Raw genomic sequence first — 27740 nt, 5'->3', positions numbered from 1 at the left:
TTTCTCTCACATAAGACAAAACAATTCAAATATCAGCATTAGGCCTAAAGTCCTCAAGTATCCTATCTAAACAAAAACCTTAATTAAATACCATCAAATTCTTTTCTCAAGTTAAACAATGGAAAGATCTTACTTGAACATAAATCTGGACTTCTCTGAATGATCCTTGAAATCATCTCTTTCGTCTTTAGCATTGAACTCGGGTACCTTTTCTGGGGTTTGCGAGATCCCTCTTTATTATCAGCGAGCATTAAGAACTCGGCAGCATGGAAACACGGTATCTACTTTCTTTTAAAACCACTAATCTTAGTCACGTCACTCTCTTGGCTTTTTCTGTCTGGAATTCAGGACTCCGATGGCGATCACAAATCATCTCCCACAATGTTAGCAAAGCTCCGCTGCCGTCGCGTACATCATAACCTCTGGTCAGAACTCCACATGACTTCATAACTTCTCATCGACCCAAGAACGGGACCACCACTCCGGAATGAACTCTAACTCCACAAATCGCACACCTCACTAGCGAGATGAATAACCCAAAAAGAAAAGCCCTTGACTCGCCACAGCAACCCTCTATTTATTTGGTTCTGATGACCTTGGGTTCACTTATGTTATCGTCCCCGAGTATTTCGTTGTTCTGCACCTGCCACCTTTTTCGGTCGTTGCAATAAGGCGGGAAACTCCCATGCAATGTTGACCTTCATGATAGTAGTTGCCCCAGGTCATAACTTAATATGATAATCCACCTAGAATTATCGCTGACTAGAGGATTCTTTCAGACAAATTATTTTACACTTGTTTTCCTTTGTTCTAATACAAAACATTTGTAGGCTACAATATTCAGTTATTCACAATTTATTAATTCCGATTCATTAAACATAAAAATTTTCACTATTAAATCACAAGTATTTTTATTGGAATATTGTTTACCAGTAAAATCGGTATATAAGTTGTTTTGCATAAATTTCCTTGTGTACACAATTTTACATAGGTTTTCTCCCTCCAAAAAAAGTTTTTTTAAGAAAAATTTTTTTCAACTTCTTTCCTGCAAATTTTCTGGAGAATTTGACCACAAACTTGTTTACTTCCTTCTTTGGTATCTCTCTCGGATCTACTTTGTGCCTCATCATCACGATTACACCTAACTTCACTGCTATCTTTTAGCGTTTTGGACCTAATGAATTCTCCATTAAAGTTGTTCATAAAGCTTGCACAATCTGTTAGTAAGTATGCAGCCTTTGTAGCAATTTCCAAGTTCCAACACAATAAACCACTTATAGCTTTTCTAAGCATGAAAAGAAAACAGAGGAAGTTTGCATAACTAAACTGCCGCTGAGGTTGTATATTAACTTTATGTTTTCTGTGCCTGTTCCACCTTGGCTTGTCATAAAAATTCCTAGATTTATTTTTAATTATCTATTAATTGTTTATTTATTAATTATTAATAAAAATATAAAATATAATTTATTTATTAATTATCTCAAAGTTTACTCTGATTATTCTCGGACCATCCTCCCCTAATTTTTGTTCTGTTTCCCCTTGGCGATCTACTATCTTAACGCTAGATATGTGATAAGTCTCAGATCGATTGTTACCTTCGGATGTTGAACAGTTTGAAGCATCACTCTGGTTAGTCTGACATTCTTCATTACCGACATTATATTCATTTTGCCTTCTCCCTTCACGTGACTTCTCAACCCTATCTCTAACATTATGGTTCCCTCCTCTGGACCGTTTATTACCCATTAGGAATATCTCATTTCTAGAGAAGTCGCAAGAGAACTTGTGCCTCTCTAGAAAGTTAGTTTAAAATAATCTGTGTGCTCGAGCTAGGTGTCGCAGGAAGAACCAATAACTCTTGCCAAACCCACAAATTAAATTCTGGTAAGTATATTTTCACCTTAACTTTCTTGGTTGCATAAAACAAAGAAGTTGAGTCCTGATAATCTGACCGGTCTCTTCAGCTTGGTGACGTCTTTCCATAGTCTGATTTTATTCCTTGGAAATAATCTTCATTTATGATAGAGGCATTGCAACTGGTATCTAATAACATGTCGCAATATGATCCTTGTATCTTCCCTTTAATTATCATTTTCGACCTTCTATATTGTTCATAATTCTATTGTCTTCTCCTCCATGGTTTACCTTCATAATCATGAGGAGTTTGCCTAAACTTCGACTCATTTCTATTATTTCTCTTGGAGGGTCTCCTGTTACTAAAACAGTTGTGAGCAATGTGCCCAATCTCATTGCAACTGAAACATCTAGGAGGCTCCCTTCCATCTCCTTGTTCATTACTTCTCTCTGATTGAGGCAGAGATACTTCAGAGGTCCTCGCTGTCAATGCCACCAACTTCTGCATAACAGCATCAAGACAGTCCATATCGGCTGCCATAGCCTTTCGACTTCTTGTCTTATTATCTCAGTAGTTCTTTCTGCTTGAGGTATAGTTGATTCTGAGGTCTGTACAGATACTGCTGCCAGCTGATTCAGAACAGCATCAAGACGGTCCATGAAGGGCTGTTGTAGCCGTTCAACTTCTCGTTTAACTATAGAACATACTTCTTCCATATTAATTAGCCCCACTTCTTTTGTGATGTAGTCTTATTGCCAGTCACTTGATTAACGTTGACCGATCTTTATCCTTCTCCCTCAATATCCTTTCGATCTTTAGTAGTCTTGCCCTTACATGTGCTTGATTTCCTTTCATTCTTATTCTCGCAAGCTGAATTACTCGCCTCTTTAATCACGTTAAGATAGCTGGTAGTAGATGCGGGACGAATGTCTCCGAGCATCTGTTCCTTTTCTTTCACGGCAAGGAAACATTCCTCAAGATTCGTGATTTTTTTTCTTATAGGTGGTTTCCTTCAAATCTTGTTTCACCCCCCCCCCCCCAGCCTAAACTGATGAAACACTGCCCAGTCGAGGTGAGGTTTATTCTCATTAGAGACGCTCAGACGGTTGGCAATTGTCAGCAACCTATTATAGAACTCAGTCACATTCTCCTTTTCTTTTTAAGCACATCTCTGCAATTTCCATATATTAGGGCCTAAACTTCTTAACTTGGAGAACTGGAAAATTAAGATCTCCTTAAATTTTGAATATTCCAAGGTATCCTTCAAAATTGGGGATGAATATAGGAAGCTTTTGGCCTTCCCCACCTAGTTTGCTCCTTAACAAGATAAAAAGCTGGAAGTCTGTCCATCTACCCACTTTTCTCAGTTCTTCGACTAAGCTAAAAAAAAGCTAAGACGTCATCAGTTTCCTCTCTGGAAAATTGTGGAATAACTTGTTGAGGATTAATAGTTATGAAAAACTCAACGTCATCCATTCCTGTACTAGTAGGTTGATTCATACTTGTGAATTAATTTTTAAATTTACAAAAAAAAAAATTTTTCAAACTTGATAACTGCCTGATTCTAGTACAAAACTCACTCACTTTCATTCAAAATTTTGACCGATTAATTGCAAATTAAATCCTGTTGACTACGCCATCATTAAATTCTATGTTATTCCATTAAAATCTTATTAAATCTCATCGCTTGCTGTGCCTCTGTAAATCTACATTATCTCACTTAAACTTATCTTCTTAACTTTGATTACTCTCTTATCTGTTTGGCCGCAAACATTGAAGCTCACGTGTGCAAAGCTCACAGAACAAAGAAATCGCCTCAGGCTGGAGCCAACCTATTTATCTTTCTCTCACATAAGACAAAACAATTCAAATATCAGCATTAGGCCTAAAGTCCTAAAGTATCCTATCTAAACAAAAACCTTAATTAAATACCGTCAAATTCTTTTCTCAAGTTAAACAATGGAAAGATCTTACTCGAACATAAATCTGGACTTCTCTGAATGATCCTTGAAATCATCTCTTTCAGGAATGACTTCTAATGGGACAATATTGATCAAGTACATATAATAAACAATTATGTTATACCAACTAGTTTCACCAACTAAGGCTGTTGGCATTTTCAGGGTAAATCATCTTTTTTATCATCTCTTTCAGTTACCGTTCGTCTTTAGCACTGATCTCGGGTACCTTTTCTGGGGCTTATAAGATCCCTCTTTATTATCAGCGAGAATCAGGAACTTGGCAGCATGGAAACACAGCATCTACTTTCTTTTAAAACCGGTAATCTTAGTCATGTCGCTCTCTTGGCATTTTCTGTCTGGAATTCAGGACTCCAATGGTGATCACAAATCATCTCCCACAATGTAAGCAAAGCTCCGTTGCCGTCGCGTACATCATAACCTCCAGTTGGAACTCCACTTGACTTCATAACCTCGCTGACCCAAGAACGAGACTAGCACTCCAGAAGGAACTCTAACTCCACGAACCACACACCTGACTAGCGAGATGAATAATCTGTAAAGAAAAGCCCTTTATTCGCCAAGCAACCCTCTATTTATATGACTATGATGACCTTGGGTTCGCTTACATTGTCGTCCCCTGGGTATTTCGATGTTCTGCACCCGCCATCTTTTTCGGTCGTTGCAATAAGGCGGGAAACCCCCATGCAATGTTGACCTTCATGGTGGTAGTTGCTCCCAGGTCATAACTTAATACGATAATCCGTTTGGAATTATCGCTAACTAGAGGATTCTTTTAGACACAAATTATTTTACACTTATTTTCCTTTGTTCAAATACAAAACAATTGTAGGCTACAATATTCAGTTATTCACAATTTATTAATTCCAATTCATTAAACATAAAAATTTTCACTATTAAATCACAAGTATTTTTATTGGAATCTTGTTTACTAGTAAAATCGGTATATAAGGCATTTTGCATAAATTTCCTTGTGAACACGATTTTACACTGCCAGCCTGGTTGGCTGAGTGATTAGCAAATCCGTGCTCCAACCAACAGTACATCGCGTACTGTTGAATAGGTTTGAATCCCAATTTTGATGTTTGTGATTGTCTAAAAACAATCACAATGGATGTTTGTGATTGTTTTTAGGTGGAAAATGAACTTCACTGTCTGATGTGAGACCACTACCTGATTATTGGTGGACGGAAGTGTCTTGAAAAAGTTCCATGTTTGATCCCTAAAGCAGGGTTCCTCAACTATCAATAAATTAGATAGTTGATCATATTATATATATATAATTAATTAATAAAAAAAATAGAAAATAATCCTTAGCCCAATCATGGTATGAATGTACTATATGTTGATAAAAGAAAACCTTTCTTGGGTGAGAAACACATATAAAAAAAAAAAGAAGAAAAAAAGATTCTAAATCAGATGAACACTTACACGAACCTGTTATGGCAGGAAAGATATAGGCAGATTTGACCATGATCTGCGAAGCCTCCTTTGCAGAAAATACCCTTTTCCATTCGTAAAGCCTTTTCATGTTCATGAATCAAAAATATGTGAAGCTACAAACTAAACACCATATTAAGTTACTACTTGTTTAATAGAGAGATGTGCATTAGGCATGTCATATTTTTTTGAATAACACCTTCATACGTGTAAAAGAAAACCAAATATAATTTATTTCTCCTATACATCTCGCTTGACAAGCCAGAAGAGACAAGGAAAAATACTTTAACCAGGAATGCTAACAAATACAAGACCAAAACAAGAAAGGAAAAAGAAGAGATCTTTTCAAAAAGATCAGAGAACTAACAGGGAAGTTTAGTGCCAAGCTGACAATATTGAAAAGTAAACATAAAGGATATCTTACAGAAGCTGCAGACTCAAAGAAAGATGGAAAAACATCTTTTTTTGACAGAAAGGACAGTACAGAAAGTACACAAAATTACTGAAAAATTTGAAGAGCAGGATTATACACATACAGTACCCACCTCACTTCACTCTCCAGTACCACTGAAGAGTGAAGTGAGGTGGGCACTGCAACAGCTATTCAGTAAGAAGGCACACCAGGAGGAGATGGAATACCTATTGAGCTGCTCAAAGTTCTGGGAGAAGTGGCAGTTAAAATTTTAACAGCTCTATGTCAGCGAATTTGGATCACAACTAAATGGCCTAGGAAATGGAAAAAATCAGTTATTGAAGATGGACGATGCAAGAGCGTGCAAAAATTACAGAACTGTAGCACTGATTTCTCATGCAAGTAAAGTCTTATTTAAGATCATTCAGAAAAGACTGGAACCATTCATGAAAAGAGAAATGCCACATGAACAGGCAGGATTTCAAAAAGGCAGAGGAACAAGAGATCAAATCTCTTGTTCCTCTGCACATTCCACATGATCTACAGAGTCAAAAGCCTTGCTATAGTCAAGGAAACAATAGAAAGAGCACAGGAATATCAAAAGAATGTCTACCTTTGTTTCCTTGACCATAGCAAGGCTTTTGACTCTGTAGATCATGTGAAACTGTGGAATGTGTTAAGAACAATGGAAGTACCAGAGCATTTCATTAGCCTTCTGAGGAATCTTTATTATGAACAAGAAGCAACTGTCCGAACAGATCTTGGAGAAACTGAGTATTTCACAATAGGTAAAGGGGTGCGACAAGGATGTATTTTATCTCAGTAACTGTTTAACTTGTACAGCAAATACATTTTAAGAATGGCAGAGCTGGAGGAGTCTTCAGTTGAAATTAAAATTGGTGGAAGAAATATTAATAATTTGAGGTATGCAGATGATACCATCTTGCTAGCAGAATGCAAAGAAGATTTGGAGGAACTTATTATGAAAGTTAAAGAAGAAAGTGCTAAAAAGACAAAAGTTATGGCAACACGTGAACTTAATGATTCTGAAGTAGATGGGGAGAAAATGGAAGTAGTTAACAATTTTGTGCTCCTAGGATCCCAAATTGATCAAGATGATTATAGTACTGAAGAAGTTAGAAGAAGATTATTACTCGGAAAGAAAGGAATGACAAATTTAAGCAAGAGCTTTAAAGATATCAGCCTTGCAACAAAAATCAGAATTGTGAAAGCAATGGTATTCCCTGTGGTATTGTATGGATGTGAAAGAGTGAAAGAAGGAAGATAGATGCATTTGAATTATGGGTTTGGAGATGCTTACTAAGAATACCATGGACTGTAAAGCAAACCAATAAATCAGTGATAGACAGAATAAAGCCAGATTGCTCCCTCGAAGCTATGATCATCAAACAAAAATTGTCATACTTCAGACATATTATGCGAGCAAATGACAATCTGGAGAAGATGATGATGCTTGCTAAAGTTGATGGAAGCAGGAGAAGAGGAAGACCAAGAATTAGATGGGTGGATGAAGTTAAAGAAGCAACTGGAATGCGCTTGGAAATTCTGAAAGATATGGTCAGGGACAGATCTAAATAGAGAATGTATGTGCATAGAATCACCAGGAGTCAAAAATGGCTTGATGGAACATAACAACATCTCGCTCAATATATCATAAGCTTAATGAAGGGGATACAAATCCTTTGATGTTTATCTGCCAGTAAGCGAAACTCTAAGAATTAGGACTAAGATCTATGAGTTTCATGCCAAAAAACTATCGGCAAATCCAAGTGTAAGTAACCACTTGGTAGTACAACACCAAGGCAACTCGTATCAAAACGTATTGTACTACAAGTGGTTACTTACACTTGGATTTGCCAATAGTTTTTTGGCATGAAACTCGTAGATCTTAGTCCTAGTTCTTAGAGTTTCGCTTACTGGCAGATAAACATCAAAGGATTTGTATCCCCTTCATTATTATTAAGGTTGCTAGAAAAATAGCCTTTTGGCTTTCATTCTATATCATAAGCTTCTTTCAGGGAGAAGACAGAAACTGGTAGCAACATTTAAATTCTGAATAAAGAATGAGTCATACAGCATGAATATATCGCATATCTCAGTCGAAGCTGTCCAGTAGAAGGAAAAACGACACCCAATTCTCCATGGTTCAGATGTGAAAACCTGATATGAACAATAAGCTATTTTCAAATAAAATATATGAAAATCATTGAATGAAACTAATTTTAATGGAATATTTTATTTTTATTTTAAATGCTTATTTAAAGTATATGCATATGTATCTTTCTTAAAGAAAATAGTGTGTTACTAATAAAACAGAAATTGAAAAGGCTCAAATACACCACGCATATGGTTATTAGTCAAATTTTATTTGCTTCTACTTTCTGACAGTACCCGCATTCTTTTGTGTGAGACTGGAATAAAATCACTTCCATCACTTGAAACGCTTTGGCCTTCCTGTTCATATTGCAATGGCAAAATGTTTTCTTCGGTAAAAGGAACTAAATTAGCATTAATTTCCAATAATTCTGAAGGTTGATTTTTTTTTTTTTATCACGAACTCTGTAATTAATCGTTGAGATCCTGTTTTGACTAGTTCTTTGTATAATTCTTCTTATGCACTATACATGACTTTGGTTCACGTTTAAACTGTTCAGCTTGTTCAGTATTCGGATCATGTCTAAGAAAATGATTTTGCAATTTGCCATTTGAAGCCCTTCTTTAATCCTGCAGTGAGTGGAATCTCTTCATCATCATCACTTTTTTTCTTTTTCATCAAGATTCTCAAGGACAGCTTCTATCACTTCATCATCACTAATAGTCTTGTCAACCATCAATTGTTCAATATCTGCAGACGAAAAATCATCAAATCCTTCTACGCCAACTGCATGTACTAATCTGATGATATTGGGATATTCAGTTGTATGAGAAAGGGTACGGGATTTTTCTTTTTCACACATTCTGGCCAAGGAGCTTTCCAGCATGCATTTAAAGTTGATGGTTTCACTTCTGATAACACCAAATTAGCAAGTTTGGTGCAATTCAAAATAGAAAATTTCTTCCACACATCAATAACTGTCAGTAAATTATTCTTATCTAATTTATCCAAAATGTATTGGAATGTTCTTCTCTTGTAAGTTTTGAAGGTAGCGATCACACCCTAGTCTAGTGGTTGTATTAAGGATGTTGTATTAGGTGGAAGAAAACAAAATTCCACATTCAGGTGTTCTAAAACAGGATGACCAGGAGCATTGTCTATAATCAATAAAACTTTAAAGTCCAGATTTCTTTTTCCGTCAAATAGAGTTTAACTTCTGAAATGACACAGTGATGGAACCATTCATTAAAAATTTCTTTTGTAACCCAACATTTTTTTGTTTGCCTTCCAGTGCACCAATAACATGTTAAAATCCACACCTTTCATTGTCCGTGGTCTTAGGGATCGATTAATGGGTAATGGTTTAATATACGATCTCCTGAAGCATTGCTGCAAAATAATAAGTCACACAATCCTTAGCTGCTTTAAAGCCATCAATATGTTTTGGGGATTTCGCTATATAAGTTCTACTTGGCATTGGTTTCCAAAAAAAGGCCGGTCTCATCTGCATTCCAAACTTGATCAGGAATGTAGCCACCATTATCAATAATTTTAGACAGTTTTGAAAGAAATCACCTAGCTGCCGGCTCATCTGCAGATGTGGATTCTCCTTTTATTTTTACATTATGAAGCATGTATCTTTTGAGAAATTTTGTAAGCCAACCTGTGCTTGGAGAAAAATCACAATTGTTGTTTGATGTTGTTGGCTCCTTTTCCTGAATCTGTTCGTACAACCATAATACTTTCTCTTTGATGACATATCCATTTAAAGATATTCCTTTTTGTGAGCAATCTTCTGTCCACATCACTAGGGCCTTTTCCTTCTTGGCTTTTATAATGTCTCTTGTACACGATGACGACTTGGCGCCTAATTTTGTTCCCATAAAGAACAGATTTTCTAATGGCCTCTTTATTTTTCTTAATTGTTCTCATGGTAGCTTCGTTCAGTCCAAAATATTTCCTTAAGCATGTTGAACCTTCTCCAGTTACTAAACGATCTAAAATTTGGATCTTAATTTCTAAAGAAATAGCTTTTCTCTTCTTCTGTTGAAATGAATTATTTGACATTGTGATTAATGGGGTAATGTTATGAAAATATCTGAAAATAATCAATGATTAATTTTACTAATTTGATATTAAGCGTACAAAACTTCAAAATTTAATATATACCTGTATAACTCTATTACACGAACAAAACTTTCATGAACGAAACACAAGACGTGTAAATGTTTCAAATTGTAAAGAAATGATTGTTTAGCAAACAGCTTAACTCCTTCCAACCAGCTTCATATGTACTGTTCTAGGAAATGATAATTACAATGGAAATGAATTCAAACAAAAATTTTAAAAACAAGAGTCATTTGAACCATATAAAATCAAAATATACCATGTAAAAATAGAATTCCTTCTGTTTTCTAAATTGTTATTTTGAAATCATGTAAAAAAAAGCCATTTAAAAAGAGAATTAGCTGTATTCGAGTTCAGAGAGGTGCAAATAGATGCATAATTAATTATTTTAAAAATAAATAAATAAAAAATATAAAAAATATGAACAATTAACTGCAATCACTTTTTAAAACTTAGAAATAGGCATACCATCAGTCTGATTAAGATTAGGACAGTGGCATAGGGTTTCACACAATTCAAAAAATAGATGATAAAATTTGAACCTACTGTAGTGTAACATCATAGTGTGGTTCCCAGTGAACTCTCTCAAGCGTCGATGGCATGAAAAGCAAAATATGAATTTTCAGAATCCAAAAATCTTACATAATCTTGATGTTCTTAGATTCTAATAGTAGTAGAATGGTCAGTCCATCCAGAGTAGCAAAGATTGCAAGAACAGGATATTTGATAAACACCAAGAAAAGATAAAAGTGATAATGTATCTTTGATATGTGGTAAGAAAGATTAAGGGTGCAAGGACCAGATTTTGTGCTTGGAGAGTGGTGAATGAATGGAATGGGTTGCATGAGTCAATTGTGAGTGCTTGTGCTTTGTCTATTAATGGTTTCAAGGAGAGGTACGATAGATGTGTGTGTATATCTTGGGTCATCTACAATGACTCTTAGGACTCCATGGAGATGCACATGCAATAATAACAACAACATATTAGTGTAGTTATCAATCTGTGAAGAACAAATTCAGGCATTTTATTATAAGTGACACAATTTATTATTATTTTTATTAATGATGCCATATTTCCTAAGTTCTTGCTTCTAACAAATTTGTTAATAATAAATTATTGAGTGCCATTATAAACAAATGTTGAAAACATTCAGCATCATAAAACTCAATAATATAAAATCCACAGTCTATGCTTATAATTATATTAATATATTTCTTAATTCTGATTATCTCTAAAACATCACTGAATAGACACACAGGGCCAGTGATGTGATATGACCTGAGAGCAACTTCCAAAACAATTGAAAAATATTTAAGTTTGAATCAATATAAAAATATATTTGGGGAAAATAAATACTTCTTTCCCAGATTTCTTAATATCCATTATTAATGGTCAAATTGTGCATAAGATAAGAAAGATCCTAGATGAATATGTAAGTTTCTGGGTTTAGCAGTTCTGTAAAAACAATTTCGGTATTAAAACCATATTTTTTTTAGAAATAACGAGTTTAATGATAACAATAAACTACAGTCGTATTCCATTATGACAAGATTAGTGATAAAATAAACTGCTATCATCAAACTGTAGTTTAATAATAGCATTAAATTACAACTTATGAAACCCCAAGTTTTGTAAGCTGTAGTACCCCTTATGATGCAAGGGATATACTAACAAAAATTATACACAAATAAAAGACTAGAAACAATGTAAGCCCAATGACTTACAAAACTTGCAGGATTATATTGTTTATTTTATCATCATCAAATTCCTGCCATGTACCCTCAAAGGGTATTTTATTAAACTTGTTGATAAAATACCCCTTGAGGGTACTGGCATATGTACCCTCAAGGTACATATTATAATTGTTATATGTCTAAAAAAAGTGATGTGAATAACAAAAATTTTCTGAAGAAATATTATAATTACTGTTGCATATTATTTTATGTTGCTGTGTCATGATTAGTTATATCAAGATACAACTGAGTGCCCTCTAAAGACAAAATGATGTGTGCATCTCATCCATTCGGTAGTTGTATTCCATTATGAAAAGATAAGTGATAATCGAACTAACAGGCATTTGTAAAGACCAACATTCCTCGATGGATGCTATAAGTCAAAATCATCATCGTCATCAAATTCCTGCCATGTACCCTAAAGCGGTGTACAGGATATGATAGTACTACATGAAAAATTTACATCATTACTAACTTCCTATCTACAATTTTCCTCCAGAGCAGTCTGTTACTTGTCAAGACTCCAATATTATCAGATCTTATATTTCTGTCGTCTAAGGCACTTTGTACCGTATCAATCCAGAGGCAGACCAATATCTTGGTCTTCCTCTGGGTCTTTTCCTGCCAACCTGACAGAGAACACTTGTTTTGCTAATCTTTCTTCTTTCGCTAATCTTTCACCGATTCTATTTAAATGACCATACCAACTCAGATTAGCTCTGCTAACGCATTCCTAGATGCTGAAATGTCAAGTTCTTTCCTAATATCCTCATTTTTAATATGATATTGCCATTGATGCCATCTGTTCACACCTCTAATCTTTCTCAGGATTCTCATATCTGCAGACTCTAGTCTTTGGTCAAGTGTTTTACTTCTGACCCAGCTCTCAGATCCATCAGTTAAAAGTGGTTTGAACACAGTCTTGTATACAACTAATTTAGTGTTCTGACTAATTTCTCTCTTATTCCATATGAATTTATTCAATTGACTTCTCACCATACCAGCTTTGTTGATTCTGTTGTCTATTTCCATATTTAATTTACCATCTTCACTAAAAATTGTGCTTAAGTAGGTGAAATGTTTTACTTGTTCCACAGGTTCTCCGTTCACAACACAGTTGATATTTTCAACGATTCTGCCTATTTTCACTGTCTTTTTATTGCTGACCTTCATACCATATCTATTACACCAATTATTCAATTTAGTCAGGGAATCTTGCAGACTTGTAATGGATTTATTGATAAGTATAACATCGTCGGCATAAAGCAAAGATCTGACATTAACATCTCCAATTCTGATATCATGTTTAATACTACTTTCCTTCATAATGTGATCCATATAAATAATGAATAACAGAGGGGATAATGTACATCCTTGTCTCACACCAGATTTAACATTAAACGATTTTCCTGTACTTCCTTCAATTCTAACTGCTGACTTACAACTCAAATAAAGACTAAGTATTGCTTGATATAATGTCCCATTGACACCATATAACTGTAGCGTATTGAATAGCTTCTCGCTTGGCACCTTGTCATATGCCTTTATAAGATCTACAAAACTTAAATAGAGATCTTTGTTATATTCCCATGATTTCTCAACTATTTGTCGTAAAGTGAAGATCTGATCATGACAGCCTCTACTTGGCCTGATCCAGCTTGTTCTTCACCAAGCTTTTCTTCCACAATTCTTCTCAACCGTTTCTCAAGTATACTTGCATAAATCTTGCCAGGAACACTTAGTAGGGAAATACCTCTGTAATTCTCACATTGTTTTATTTCCCTTTTTATATGTTACTATGAGAGCTCTACTCTAATCATCGGGAATTCGTCCCTCTGTCCAGGCCTTCAGAACTATGCAGTGCAGCCACTGTAAGGCTTTTATACCACCATAATTCAGCATTTCTGTTCGAATATTATCTACTCCTGCTGCCTTTCCACATTTCAAGCCTTTGATGGCTTTTTCTACTTCAAGTATAGATATGTATTCCTGACTGTATGCCTGTTGAGTGTTTTTTTACCACTGTGCTATCACTGCTTGTTTCATTTAGCAATTTCTCAAAGTTTTTTAGATCTAAATGAGCTAGCCAAAGATTATAGTATGATAACATCAACATAAAAATAAAAAACTATGGCCTTTAAAGGTCAAGATCCAGCAAGAACTAAAATAGTAATAGATAACAAAATCTAAGGTAAATTCATTTAACTACCTAGGATCTATGATCACATATGAAAATAAAAAAGATATAAACGTAAAAATTGCAAAATATTTAATAACAGGTGTAATTAACTCTATATTTAAATCAAACCTAGTTCAAAAACAAACCAAACTAAAAGTATACAATACTTTAGCCCTACCAGTCTTAATGTATGGAAGTGAAATCTGGACAATAAAACAAAAAGTCAAACAAAGATTAATAACAGCAGAAATGAAGTTTATGATAAAAACTGCAAAGTATACCCTATTTGATCACAAAACAAACAAAGAAATTATGAAATAATTAAACCAAGAACCAGTAATAGAAAATATTAAAAAATATAAACATAAATGGATGGAACACGTTCAAAGAATGAAGACAAAAAGATTACCAAAACAAGCTATTACAGCACTCTTTCCTCTATTTCTTAAAGTACAAGCCATTCATTAGGAAAAAGAAAACCAGGACGCCCTCTTAAACAATTCAACGATGACTTCTAAGGCCAGAACAGGCCATGCTAGGCCTAAATCCTTGATACGCATGATGATGATTTCTCGAAGTAATTACTCCATACTTCAAGGATATCTTTTTCTCCAGTTTTCATGTCACCTTTATCGTCTCTAACTCCTATTACAGCACTCTTTCCTCCATTTCTAAGCTTCTTCAACAAACTCCAGAATATCTTACCACCTTCTCAATATTTATTTTCTATGTTCTTGCCAAAGTCCTCCCATGAATTTTGTTTAGCTAGTTTTACACAGTGTTTTGTTTTCTTACATTTGTCTCTGTATTCTCTAAGAGCTAAAGCTGACTTATTTGCCAGGAACTTTTGATATGCTTTCTTCTTTTCCTTCACTGCCTCTTTAACTTCCTGTGTCCACCATGGAGTTCTGATTTCTCTATCCTTGAAGACACCTCACCACATGCCTCTCTAGCTGAATCAATCAGAGCTTTCTTCAAGGCTTGCCACTGAATCTCCAAGGTTTGATTCCTGTTCTCAAACTCTTTCATTTTTCTTCAATAATCTTTGTGTATTTTAGTCTACAGTTCACATTTGAGAGCTGCTCGCCTTTTATTTGCTTTAAAACTTTCTTACATGTTATTCTTTTCAATATGAAATTCAATTTCATCCTGCTCAAGACTAAATAGTGATCACTTCCAATTTCAAATCCTCTGTACACTCTGGTGTCCTGCACCAGGGAGAAAACATCACCATCAACAATAACATAGTCAATGAGAGTTTCTTATTTCTTGCCTCTTCTCTCCATGTGAATTTGTGCACATTTTTATGTTGGAACATGGTGTTAGTAATAACCAGTCCATATCCTGAACAGAAATCCAACAGGTATTTGCCATTATTATTAGCTTTGCTCTTTTCTCCAAATTTTCCCAATATATTTTTGTATGTCTGACAATCATTTCCTACTCTGCTATTTAGATCCCCAACAAGGACCAACGTTTCCTTTTCATTGTGTCAGCTGCTTTCTCTAAATCCTCAAAAAATTCCTCCACTTCTACCTTAGTAGAACCTTCTGTTGGACCATAGGCATAAATAAGTCTCATTGTCCAGTTTCCTATTCTAATATTTGCCCACATCACTCTACTTGACACTGCCTGCCATTCAAGAAGATTAGCCTCGTATTTTGTGTTGAATACTATGGCTACTCCTTCTTTTCCTTGATTGTCATTTCCTGAATATAACATTTTTTATTTAGTGCTCAGAAAGATCTCACCAGTTTTTGTATTTTTTGTTTCAGTCACCCCTATTATGTCAATCTGGTACTTATCTAATTCCTTAGCTATCTCCATTTCTTTGCCACTCAGGCTTCTTATGTTGATAGTACTGATCTTCAACTCTGGTGATGTTGAGTTGGGATGCTTTTTCAGATTTGTTCCAGTAGTTGACTTTTCGCTGTTCACCCTGGTTCCCTGCTGAAAACCATTATAAGTAATGTTAACATACAAAAACATTTACAACATTAAAAAAAAAAATTGGCATTACGTAACTATAACTGATAGTCTTCTGATTTTATTTTTAATCAACTAAAAATTCTCACTCATCATGTAAGAACAGATGAGCGAAAATTTCAAGCTCTGCTTATAACCAAAAGTAAACATGCAACAAGTTGCCAAATAGTCAATTTGTTCAGCTAATTATTTCATGCAACCAATTAATCATTTATTTACCCCCCAATACACACACAAGGCTAGAATCAATTGGCTAAATCAATTATTCTATACATGTGTGTGTGTGTGTGTGTGTGTGTGTGTGTGTGTGTGTGTGTGTGTGTGTGTGTGTGTGTGTGTGTGTGTGTGTAGTGAGGTGTACTTTAGCTTTTGTGTATGTGTGCACTCAAAATGATAACCTTTAATGACGTCAATAATGACTATGTAACTATGCTAGGTGAGTAATAACTAGAAAATATCATGATATATAGTAATCTATGATTAAATATAGCAACCTATGATTGCTCATTATAATAAACGACTAAAGTCTTATAGCTGCACTTTTGTAAATAAACTTGCAATCCCTCCACCATAACAAAGTACTGTGGTCATTAGTACTTCTTATATGTTTGCTATAGTGAGAGAGTTAAAGTGTTTTATTAAGAATGAAGTAGGCATTAGGACTGATGTAATCTTACTAAGATAACTTATTAACAAAGCAAAGAAGATCAGAATTCATAAATGAAAAAAAAACATCAAAAATTAAATTCTACAATAATTTTGTCCCAAAACATAAGTGTAAACTTATATCAGATAAATAAAAAATAGACATTTTACATATACATATTTACACATTTAAAAAAGATATACAGAGATTTTTCTTTTGTATATCTTTGAATATTTTTCCTATAATAAAAAATTAGACAAGGCAAGAAACTATATTCTTGTTTTAATTGCTTATGCTTTAATTTGCATTATTGTTCAGAGGAAACATAGGAGAAATTGAACTATATACCTCAGTATCTTCTGTTCTATGATCTCCAGCAGCAGCAGCAGCAGGTGAACTTCTATTTGTTTGATGGGAAGTTAAGTGATTTTCATGCCTGGAAAACAGATTCACATATTACATTTTCTTAGTAATTATTTCATAATAATCACCTTACTAAAAATGTGTCAATACTGGGGTGTAAAGTAACTCAAGAATTCACTCAATCTCAATTATAAGTTGTTTTTAGTAGGCAGGACATGCAGTTTATGTCCTGCCTACCAAAATATCCTTCTACAAATCATGAACAGAAATTGTTAACGCACACAGTGACAAACTTGATATATAATTGGTGTAAATTTATAAGATTTAATGCAATTTGTAATTAATTCTAATAAGATACTGCACTTAAAATCATGTGCTGTAATTAATATTCAATGAAAATTTTCATGCCTGTTGCAGAGCCATTCACAATTTTCCCACTATCAACATGCTATGCCTGAATTTTAAGTATAAGTGAACAATAAAAAATGCAACAAATTGAATAACATCTAAATAATATTCCAAAGTCTTGAAAATACCAACTCAAGCAAACAATCTCAAGATAAAAATGTGCACAGTTAGATAAATAGTGCCCACTTAACAGAAATTATTAATGAAACCTTCTTCAGGCACAGGCAAAGTATGATTGGAAATATGAAAATTCATAAGTTTCTGTAATTTATTTTCTAAATGGAGTTTGGATTTAGTATTTTTATGAAATCACACAATTTCTTCACATTTCAAGTTTGTGGCAATGTATCTGTTCCCAGCTGCAATCAAAACACATCAAGTGAACAGCTCAAGTACCATCACCTGTGTAAAGAAACATTAATTATATGCGAATAAAAAAAAATGATTCACTGAATACAAGGTGCTTACTATATAGATAGGTCGATACAAAATTAATAACGGAAAAAACTCACGTACAAAGATTATTTAATAGCATAATTTTCCCCTGTGTGTCACAGGCATCTTCAGTACATTAAGCTCAAATTAAACAATAACTGACAATTCCAAAAAAGCGCCACCTAAGTAGCTGGTGTAAGATAACTAAAAAGGTCAATAACTTTCCTAAAAAAAATAAAAAATAAAAATAAAAAAAATCAATACAATAAAAAGTTAGGAAAGATTAGCTGATTTGTAAAGTACTATCTCCCATAAAGGGGATAGACGTAAGCCGTCGGATCTGTTTAAGTTAGGAGAATGAAGTAGAGTTTCACATGTTTCTTTATAAAGGCGTTCCATAAGAAACTGACTTTTGTGAAGAACTCGTCTTTCTCCAATGAACTCTGTGTCTAGTGAAGATGGCATGTTCTGCAAGTCCAGACTTTTCAGGTTTAAAGTATTCAATATAAGATTGGTGTTATTCTAGCCGAATAGAGGCAGATCTTTCCATTTGTCCAAAATAAAATAATCCACAAGAGCACGGAATCTGGTAGACACCTACCTGGATGATTAAGATGTGGAAACTTGTCCTTAGGAGAAGTGAGAAAGGTGGAGATTTTTCTAAACGGTCGAAAGGCAACAAAAATATTCAGTGGTTTTAAAACTTTTGCTATACGTTCACTGATGCCTTGTACATAAGGGATAGTAATGCACGTTATTTCTTCTGTGTTTGAAGAGGAAGGCATATTAAAACTACTCAAAGTTCTTTTAATGAAGCTATTCTTATAACCATTAGATAGAAAGGAAGAAGTTATATATTGTAGTTCTTTCTGGGATGGTGATGAGATTCCACATACATATAATGGCCTGCATGAAACTGAGAAATGTAGGTTACCATCTGGTTGGCGAAGAATTAGAAGATCTAAAAAGGCTAACTGCTTATTTGATTCTACTTCTAGGGTAAACTTGATCCTAGGATGAAATGCGTTTAACTTAGTGAGAAATTGTTGAAGTTCATCCGAAGAGCCATTCCATATAGCAAAAATGTCATCGACATATCTGAACCAATGACTAGGTCTGGGAGAAATGTTGTCAAAGATACATTGTTCAAAATGTTCCATAAAGAAATTGGAGATAGCAGGAGAAAGAGGATTACCCATTGCTGTTCCTTCAATTTGTTGATACAACTTATTTTTAAAGGAAAAATAACCAGAATTTATTACAAAATCAAATACGTTTACAATGCCTGAAGGAAATTCCTGTTGTAGTAATTCAATACTTTTCGAAAGAGGCACATTTGTAAATAAAGAAACAACATCTAAAATGATCATGATATCAGAAACGTCCAAACGAAGATCTGAAATTTTATTTTTGAAATCCAAAGTATTTTTTATATAAGTATCAGTTCTTCTAGTTGAAGAGGAGAGTAAATTTGATAAAATTTTGAGATTTTGCAAGTGGGGCAACCTATACAATCTATAACTGGTCTTAACGGAATGCCTGGTTTATGAACTTTTGGAAGACCATACAATCTAGGTGGACGACCAAAGAAGGTCTTAAGTTTTTTCTTTTGATCTTCATTCCATGTAGATACATTATCTATAAGAGAATTAAGTCTCTTCGATTGACTCCGGGTAGGATCCGATGTAAGAGGCCTATAAGTTGAATAGTTGTGAAGTAAAAGAGCCATTTTTCTCTCATATTCCTTCCTATCTTGAATCACTACAGCCTTCCCCTTATCAGCTTTCATAATAATTAAATTATTATTATTCTTCAGTGATTTCAATGCTTTAAACTCAGAGTAAGAAAGATTAGGACGAGGAGGCTTGGCATGAAAAAGAATTTGTGCACATTCAAAACGTAATCTGTTGGCTGTGTTTTGGGATAAGGATCGAATATCCCTGTCTATGTTGCGAAAAAAATCCATAATTGGCACCTTACTCGGCGTAACAGCGAAATCATGTCCTTTTGATAAAACAAAACGTTCACAGTCTGTTAGTGGACGTCCGGAAACATTTATAACTACTTTATGTATATCAATAGTATTATTACTGGATCTAGGTATGCTGACCAGTTATTCAAATTTGCATTTTAGCTTGTCAAGAGAATCATTAAAGATCTTTAATGATTCTCATGACAAGCTAAAACACAAATTTGAAACACATTTCTGAAATCCTTCTGAAGGGAAGGTAAAGGAATGGGGGAAGATCTGATTCTTTTTTTAAATTCTGTGAGAATGTAGCTACTGGATAGGAAGGTTGAGTTCGATTGAAAGAGAGGTTCCACTGGAACAAAGATTATACATAGGCTCTATTGATTGGAGTTTTAATGATGCTGTATTGTTGAGCAGGATGGTGATGGGAAAGTTTGTGAATGTATCTGCCTGTGTGAGTGGGTTTTCGAAATACAGTGAAGGAGAGGTTACCATTAGGAAGGTGTCTAGGAAGGGTAAACTATTGTTATTTTCGTTTTAGTTCGTAAACTGGATTCTTGGATGTACACTGTGGAGGTGACTGAGGAAGGAGGAATGCATATGGGTCATAAGGCCAATTAGAGAACACATCTTCTACATATCATAGTCAGATAGAAGGTTTGAGAGGAGTGGAGTCTACAGCTTGTTTTTCAAAATCTTTCCAAGAAAAAATTGACAGGTGGAGGAAATCCATAGCAGTTCCCTCTGTTTATAAATTTTGTTCTTCCAAGAAAAATAACCAGTGTAGATGGCAAAGGAAAAAAGGGTCTAAGATATCTGAAGAAAAAAAGTTTTTCAAGAGTGTTGTTGTTTATGGGAATACTGGTAAACAGTGAGGTAATGTCAAAGCTTACCAATAAGACTGTTTTTGGAATCTGAAGCAGAACTCACAAGTCAACCTAACTTAAACAAATATGGATGCATAAAGCTTTCCAAAATTTAGAAAACAATAATGCTAGAGGTCCCAGTTTACATCCTAGGCCATCTACAAATGCCCATAGAGGGTGCATCACTATGGGCATTAGATAGAATTTTAGAGTCACCCACTTGTTTCATTTAGTATTGTGTTGTCTTTGTGTGTGTGTGTGTGTGTGTGTGTGTGTGTGTGTGTGTGTGTGTGTGTGTGTGTGTGTGTGTGTTATAAGTGTTAATTGTACTCCCTGAAGATGTCTCAGTGACTGAGACATTTTATTGGAAACATTAAAAAATTAGTTTCTAATCCTTTCCTAGTGCTGTCTAATATTCCATTAAACCTCCAACATGATGTCTCCCCAGCCCATAGCCTTAACACATGGATGAAAAGTTGTACTCAGATCTCGAGATATTGGTATTTCTAATTATTAGCTAAATACTAGATAACCTGATCAGAAAACTATCCCTGAACACTAAAAATCCCAGTCTTTCAACTTGGATACAAAATAAGATATTTGATTTTTATAAAGTGTTCACAAAAACATTTCTAAAGAGGTTATTGTTTTGCAATGGTTTTTACAATAGATTTAATATAAATAATTATTTATTATCCAAGATCCATACCTACAATTTTCTGATATAAAGTCCCAATTACTTAAGAATTCCAAAAAAGACCTTCTTTCTTAAAGATGGTTATCAAGATTTATTCAAACAAAAGTTTTCCTCAATTCTGGTGGAATAAGTTATGCATACTAGGATATACTTTCCAAATACAATTCCTAATATCCACAGCTTATGTGGATATACTTTCATCCACATAGGCTGTGGATAAAAAGACACAATTCTCTTATCAGCTAGACAAACGGATAGAGTAATTTGCCTTATTTTATAGGAGAGGGCATTTTTTGTAAAGTGATATAACATCATCTGAAAGAGGTGTTTAAGGTACTGAATATTTCTATTCTCTTAAACTAAATTTCCTCATTAGCCAACCCCCCCCCCTCCAATTTGTTGAGATAGCAAACTGTACTACAGAGATGATGAGCTGTTTATTCACAAAATGAGAATTTTGTGAATAAATGTTATGTTTTGTATTCGAACTAAGTATTCTTGTAATACTTTTCATTATAATTATATAATTCATGTATTCAATAAAGAATTGCATTTTCATTTCAGCATATAAGGTGAATCTTATGTATGCATTATCTTAAACTTGTAGAGGCATCTTTTTTAAAGGCAAGAAATTATTCTGTGCTAATTAGCAATTTAAATACAAGGAAGAAATTTTATCATACTTTATTACAACTACCGTGTTGAGTAATTTACGCTCATTACATCAGAAATGCCTGCTATTTTGAAATTTGACTGATTATTATTTGCTAATTTCATTGATCATTATTATGTGTCTCTTACCTGGTTACAGCTTTCTGTGGATGGACACCTAACTGTTGAGAATTTATTTTATGTAGGCTATCATCATGATCACAAGTGCCTATATTTTCATAATCTCCCAAAGAACCAGTAGTTAAATAACTACAGTTGTGAAGGGGACAGCCTCTATTCGGGAAAAAAAAAATATTTCCATACATTAAAACAATAACTATTTTTTTTCTATTTTCTTATATATATATATATATATATATAAATAAGAAAATAGAAATATTTTCTTTATTTATATATATATTTATTTATAGAAAAATATTTATATATATATATATATATATATATATTCATTTTTCTAAATTAACTGACTTAAAACCCGAGAATTATAACACAATGACATTTATTTGAAAAAAACGCAACATGTTTCGTCAAGAATGACTTCATCAGGCAATAAGAATATAGAAAGATATTAAAAGACACGAAATTAACATTGACACACTCTAAAGCTATACAATTATAAAGCCATAATATTCGACTGTAAATTACAGTTATTATGAGCTTGAACTACAGTCCGAGTTAAAGTTCTATTGTTGTACACCTGTGCGTGTGTGGAATCACGCGATCTCCAGTATCTAATAGTAGAGTTTGAAAGAGTCAGCCAAATTATAGCTAAGATTGTTATTCGTGTGAAAAGGGTCCAAGGTGATTTCTTTTGACTCGACAATGCGGCGCTCTACTTCATCATGGGAGATGTGTAGGTTTGAAGTTGATGGCCAGTTTATTTCATGTTGGTGGCTTTCGTTGTTCGTGTTTATTGAAAAGAGGACATGGCTTGACAGAGCAGTTGCTCTGGTTCTCTTATAAGCAATGACACGCTGGTGCTCTTCGAGACGTAGTACGATAGATTTCTCTGTCTGCCCATAGTAAGGCTTTCCGCATTCACAAGTGACCTTGTATACACCTGGGAATTGTAGAAGGTTGTGAGGTTGTTTATAGTTGTTGAAGCGTGATCTTATTTTTGGCATAGTCGAGAAGCACGTTTTTATGTTAAACTTCTTTAGAATTCTACTCAGTTTTTTGGATAGTGTGCTGATAAATGGCAAGACGATATGACCTTTGGAGTCGTCCTGTGTCTCTACGTTGCTACGTTGACGGTGGGATAATTGGTTGTTAATATTTTTTAGAGAGTAGCCATTGTTTTTAAAGGTCCATTTAAGATGTAGTTCCTTTTTCAGTTCTTCTTCATCTGAGAGTACAGATCTTGCACGATTCGCTAGAGTTGATATAATACCCAACTTTTGCGCTGGATGGTGATGGGATGAGGATGCAAATATCTGTCTGTATGAGTTGGCTTTCTAAATATAGAGACTTTAATTGATTCAGGCGTCTTAGTGAGTTTAACATCTAGGAAACAGATGGAACTATTTTCTTCAATCTCCATAGTCAATTTTATATCTTGATGGCGGTTGTTTAAGTGGTCGAGAAATTTGTGAAGATTTTCAGTACCATGCTCCCATATGAGGAATTTATCATCCACGTATCTAAGCCATATTTTCGGTTTTAAAGTAAAAGAGGAGATTGCTTTTTGTTCAAATTCCTCGAAAAAAATGTTGGCTAACACAGGAGAGAGGGCTTAGACATGGCTTAGATACGTGGATGATATATTCCTCATATGGGAGCATAAAGTGGAACTATTTTGCTTATATAACAGTTGGGAAATTTTATCTATAAAGCACGTGATTTCGGCGACCAATTCATACGTCCTTCATTTCTTTCTTGCCTTCAATGATAACATCCAAGAGCTAATTAAATCTCATTCTGAAGAATTGAGCGATTCCGACCTGCTAAATTTAGATGCACAGCAGGAAGATCCCGAAGAATATGAAGAAAATTTAACCACTGATAGTCAGCCAAAAGAGATTTCACAGAAACAATTTGAAAATATTTTTTGTACAATCGAAGTTTTTAAGCAGCAGTGCTTAGAGGCTGACCCTGATGAAGAGAAAGAGAAGCAGTAAAATTTGCAGAAGAGTAGAAGAGGCAATAGGGACATACCGTCGGTTGTATGAAAAAATAAACAAAATGCCTGCCAAACTACTTTAGCTCAATTCTTTGTTAATTAGTAGAATAATAAAATTTATATTCTGAATATCTTTTATTGTCTTTCAGCTTCATGGTTTTCTTTTAACTAGGCCCTGAGACATAGCTTAATTTTTTTATAAAAAAATTAAGGTTCAAAAAAGAAATTTGAAGAATGAATTATACTTTTTCCCATAGGATATTATATTCGACTAGTGCATTTTCGATCAATGCGCCTCTTTTAAAGAACCCATAAGGCGCACTAATCGAGAATTGCTGTACTTATTTATGAATACTAGGGATATATTTGAATGCTTATTTTTCTCATATTAAGTTGCTTAAAAATTACTTGTCTATGCAAGTGTCTGTGAAAATACTAGTGGTGGTGGACAGTAGATGGCATCGGTGTAGATAATGCAGTCTGCTGTACTTGGTGGTGTGAGACAAGGGTGGACATTATACCCACTGTTATCCATTATCTATATCAATCGCATTTATTGCAGATGTTAATTTTTCAATAAATGTGATCCATATAGATATGGATAAATATATAAATATGGATATTCCTATCCATAAATATCCATATAGATATAGATAAATGTGATTTCGAAATTATTGGAGATTGCAACTGGAGATGTTAATCTCGGCTGTTTGCTTTATGCAGATGATGTTATACTTGTCAATAAATCCAGTACAAATCTGCAGGATACGCTTACTAAACTGAATAACTGCTGTAATAAATTTGGTGAAAAATCAACATTAAAAAACACAGATGCATAAGCATCGAAAACATCAACTGCATCCTCAATGGAGAATTTATATTCTGAATATGTTTTATTGTCTTTCAGCTTCATGGTTTTCTTTTAACTAGGCCCTGAGACATACCTTAATTTTTTTATAAAAAAATTAAGGTTCAAAAAAGATATTTTAAGAATGAATTATTAGGTACAATTATTAGTGGACACAACAAATTAAATATGGAAATAGACAATGGTCAAAGCTGTATAACTGAGAGGAGACCCCCACATAGCCTTTAAAGGAATGTGGAGAACTGACCAGTAGTCAAAGAAATAAAGCTAGCTGAGGAATTAGATAAGTACCAGATCGACATAATAGGGATGACTGAAACTAAAAAGACAACAACTGGTGAGATCTTTCTGAGCAATAAATACAAAATGTTATATTCAGGCAATGACAATCAAAGAAAAGAAGGAGTAGCCATAGTATTCAACACAAAATACGAGGCTAATCTTCTTGAATGGCAGCCAGTCTCAAGTAGAGTAATGTGGGCAAATATGAGAATGGGGAACTGGACAATGAGACTTATTTGTGCCTATGGTCCCACAGAAGGTTCTACTAAGGTAGAAGTGGAGGAATTTTTTGACGCTCTAGAAAAAGCAACTGACCCAATGAAAAAGGAAAAGTTGGTCCTTGTTGGGGATCTAAATAGCAGAGTAGGAAATGATTGTGAGACATACAAAAATATTTTGGGAAAATTTGGAGAAAAGAGCAAAGCTAATAATAATGGCAAATATCTGTTGGATTTCTGCTCAGGACATGGACTGGTTATTACTAACACCATGTTCCAACATAAAAATGTGCACAAATTCACATGGAGAGAAGAGGCAAGGAATAAGAAAAGTCTCAATGACTATGTTATTGTTGATAGTGATGTTTTCTCCCTGGTGCAGGACACCAGTGTACAGAGGATTTGAAATTGGAAGTGATCACTATTTAGTCTTGAGCAGGATAAAATTGAATTTCATATTGAAAAGAATGATATGTAAGAAAGTTTTAAAGCGAATAAAAGTTGAAGAGCTCTCGGAGGTGAACTGTAGACTAAAATACACAAAGATTATTGAAGAAAAAAATGAAAGAGTTTGAGAACAGGAATCAAACCGTGGAGATTCAGTGGCAAACTCTGAAGAAAACATTGATTGATTCTGCCAGAGAGGCATTTGATGAAGTTGTCTGCAAGGATAAGAAAATCAGAACTCCCTGGCGGACACAGGAAGTTAAAGAGGCAGTGAAGGAAAAGAAGAAAGCATATCAAAAGTTCCTGGCAAATAAGTCAGCTTGTGCTCTTAGAGAATACAGAGACAAATGAAAGAAAGCTAAACACTGTGTAAAACTAGCTAAACAAAAGTCATGGGAGGACTTTGGCAAGAATATAGAAAATAAATATCAAGAAGGTGTCAAAATATTCTTGAAGAAGCTTAGAAATGAAAGAAAGAGTGCTGTAAAAGGAATCAGAGATGATAAAGGTGACATGAAAAAGGGAGAAAAAGATATCCTGGAAGTATGGAGTAATTACTTCGAAAAATTGCTAAATGAAACAAGCATTCAGCACAGTGGTAAAAAACACTCAACAGGCATGCGGTCAGGAATACATAACCATACTTGAAGTAGAAAAAGCCATCGATGGCTTGAAATGTGGAAAGGCAGCAGGACTAGATGATATTTGACCAGAAATGTTGAAGTATGGTGGTATAAGAGTCTTACAGTGGCTGCACTACATAGTTCAGAAAGCCTGGACAGAGGCATGAATTCCTGATGATTGTAGTAGAGCTCTCGTAGTACCCATATATAAAAAGGGAAATAAAACAATGTGAGAATTACAGAGGTATTTACCTACTGAGTGTTCCTGGCAAGATTTATGCAAGTATACTTGAGAAACGGTTGAGAAGAATTGTGGAAGAAAAGCTTGGTGAAGAACAAGATGGATTCAGGCCAAGTGGAGGCTGTCAGGATCAGATCTTCACTTTACGACAAATAGTTGAGAAAGCATGGGAATATAACAAAGATCTATAATTAAGTTTTGTCGATCTGGAAAAGGCATATGACAAGGTGCCAAGAGAGATGCTATTCAATACGCTACAGTTATATGGTGTCAATGGGGCATTATATCAAGCAATACTTAGTCTTTATTTGAGTTGTAAGTCAGCAGTTAGAAATGAAGGAAGTACAGGAAGATGGTTTAATGTTAAATGTGGTTTGAGACAAGTATGTACATTATCCCCTCTGTTATTCATTATCTATATGGATCACATTATGAAGGAAAGTGGTATTAAACCTGATATCAAAATTGGAGATGAGATGTTAATGTCAGCTCTTTGCTTTATGCGGATGATGTTATACTTCTAAATAAATCTGCTACAAGTCTGCAAGATTCTCTGACTAAATTGAATAGCTGTTGTAATAGATATGGTATGACGGTCAGCATTAAAAAGACAAAGACAATGAAAACAAGTAGAATCATTGAAAATGTCAACTGTGTTGTGAATGGAGAACCTGTGGAACAAGTGAAACATTTCAGCTACTTAGGCAAGATTTTTACTGAAGATGGTAAATTAAATATACAAATAAACAACAGAATCGGCAAAGCTGGTATGGTGGGAAGTCAATTGAATAAATTCATATGGAATAAGAGAGAAATTAGTTGGAACACTAAATTAGCTGTATACAAGACAGTGTTCAAACCAGTTTTAACTTATGGAGCTGGGTCAGAAGTAAAACACTTGACCAAAGACTAGAGACAGCAGATATGAGAGTCCTGAGAAAGATTATAGGCATGAACAGATGGCATCAATGGCAATATCATATTAAAAACTAGGATATTTGGAAAGAACTTGACATTGTCGACATCCAGGAATGCGTTACCAGAGCTAATCTCAG

The 27740-nt window shown here is 34.4% G+C and overlaps 1 protein-coding gene across 4 annotated transcripts in view; it reads right to left on the bottom strand.

Annotated features, from left to right (window-relative positions):
• The window catches only part of LOC150102608 (signal-induced proliferation-associated 1-like protein 2), a 485410-nt gene that overhangs the window by 120284 nt on the left and 337386 nt on the right, over positions 1-27740 (bottom strand). For all 4 annotated transcript variants that reach the window (XM_090398858.1, XM_090398862.1, XM_090398859.1 and 1 more), the window contains 2 exons: positions 22017-22160; positions 16823-16910 (listed from right to left, as the gene is read on the bottom strand). In XM_090398858.1, coding sequence (XP_090254984.1) covers positions 16823-16910; positions 22017-22160 — 232 coding nt within the window. The remainder of the gene's footprint in view (positions 1-16822; positions 16911-22016; positions 22161-27740) is intronic.

The sequence above is a fragment of the Typopeltis vanoorti genome, chromosome 10 (genome assembly GCF_054136105.1).
Source record: "Typopeltis vanoorti isolate ZY-2024b chromosome 10, IOZ_Tvanoo_1.0, whole genome shotgun sequence".
Taxonomy (NCBI): domain Eukaryota; kingdom Metazoa; phylum Arthropoda; class Arachnida; order Uropygi; family Thelyphonidae; genus Typopeltis; species Typopeltis vanoorti.
This window is presented reverse-complemented; position numbering and strand designations above follow the sequence as displayed.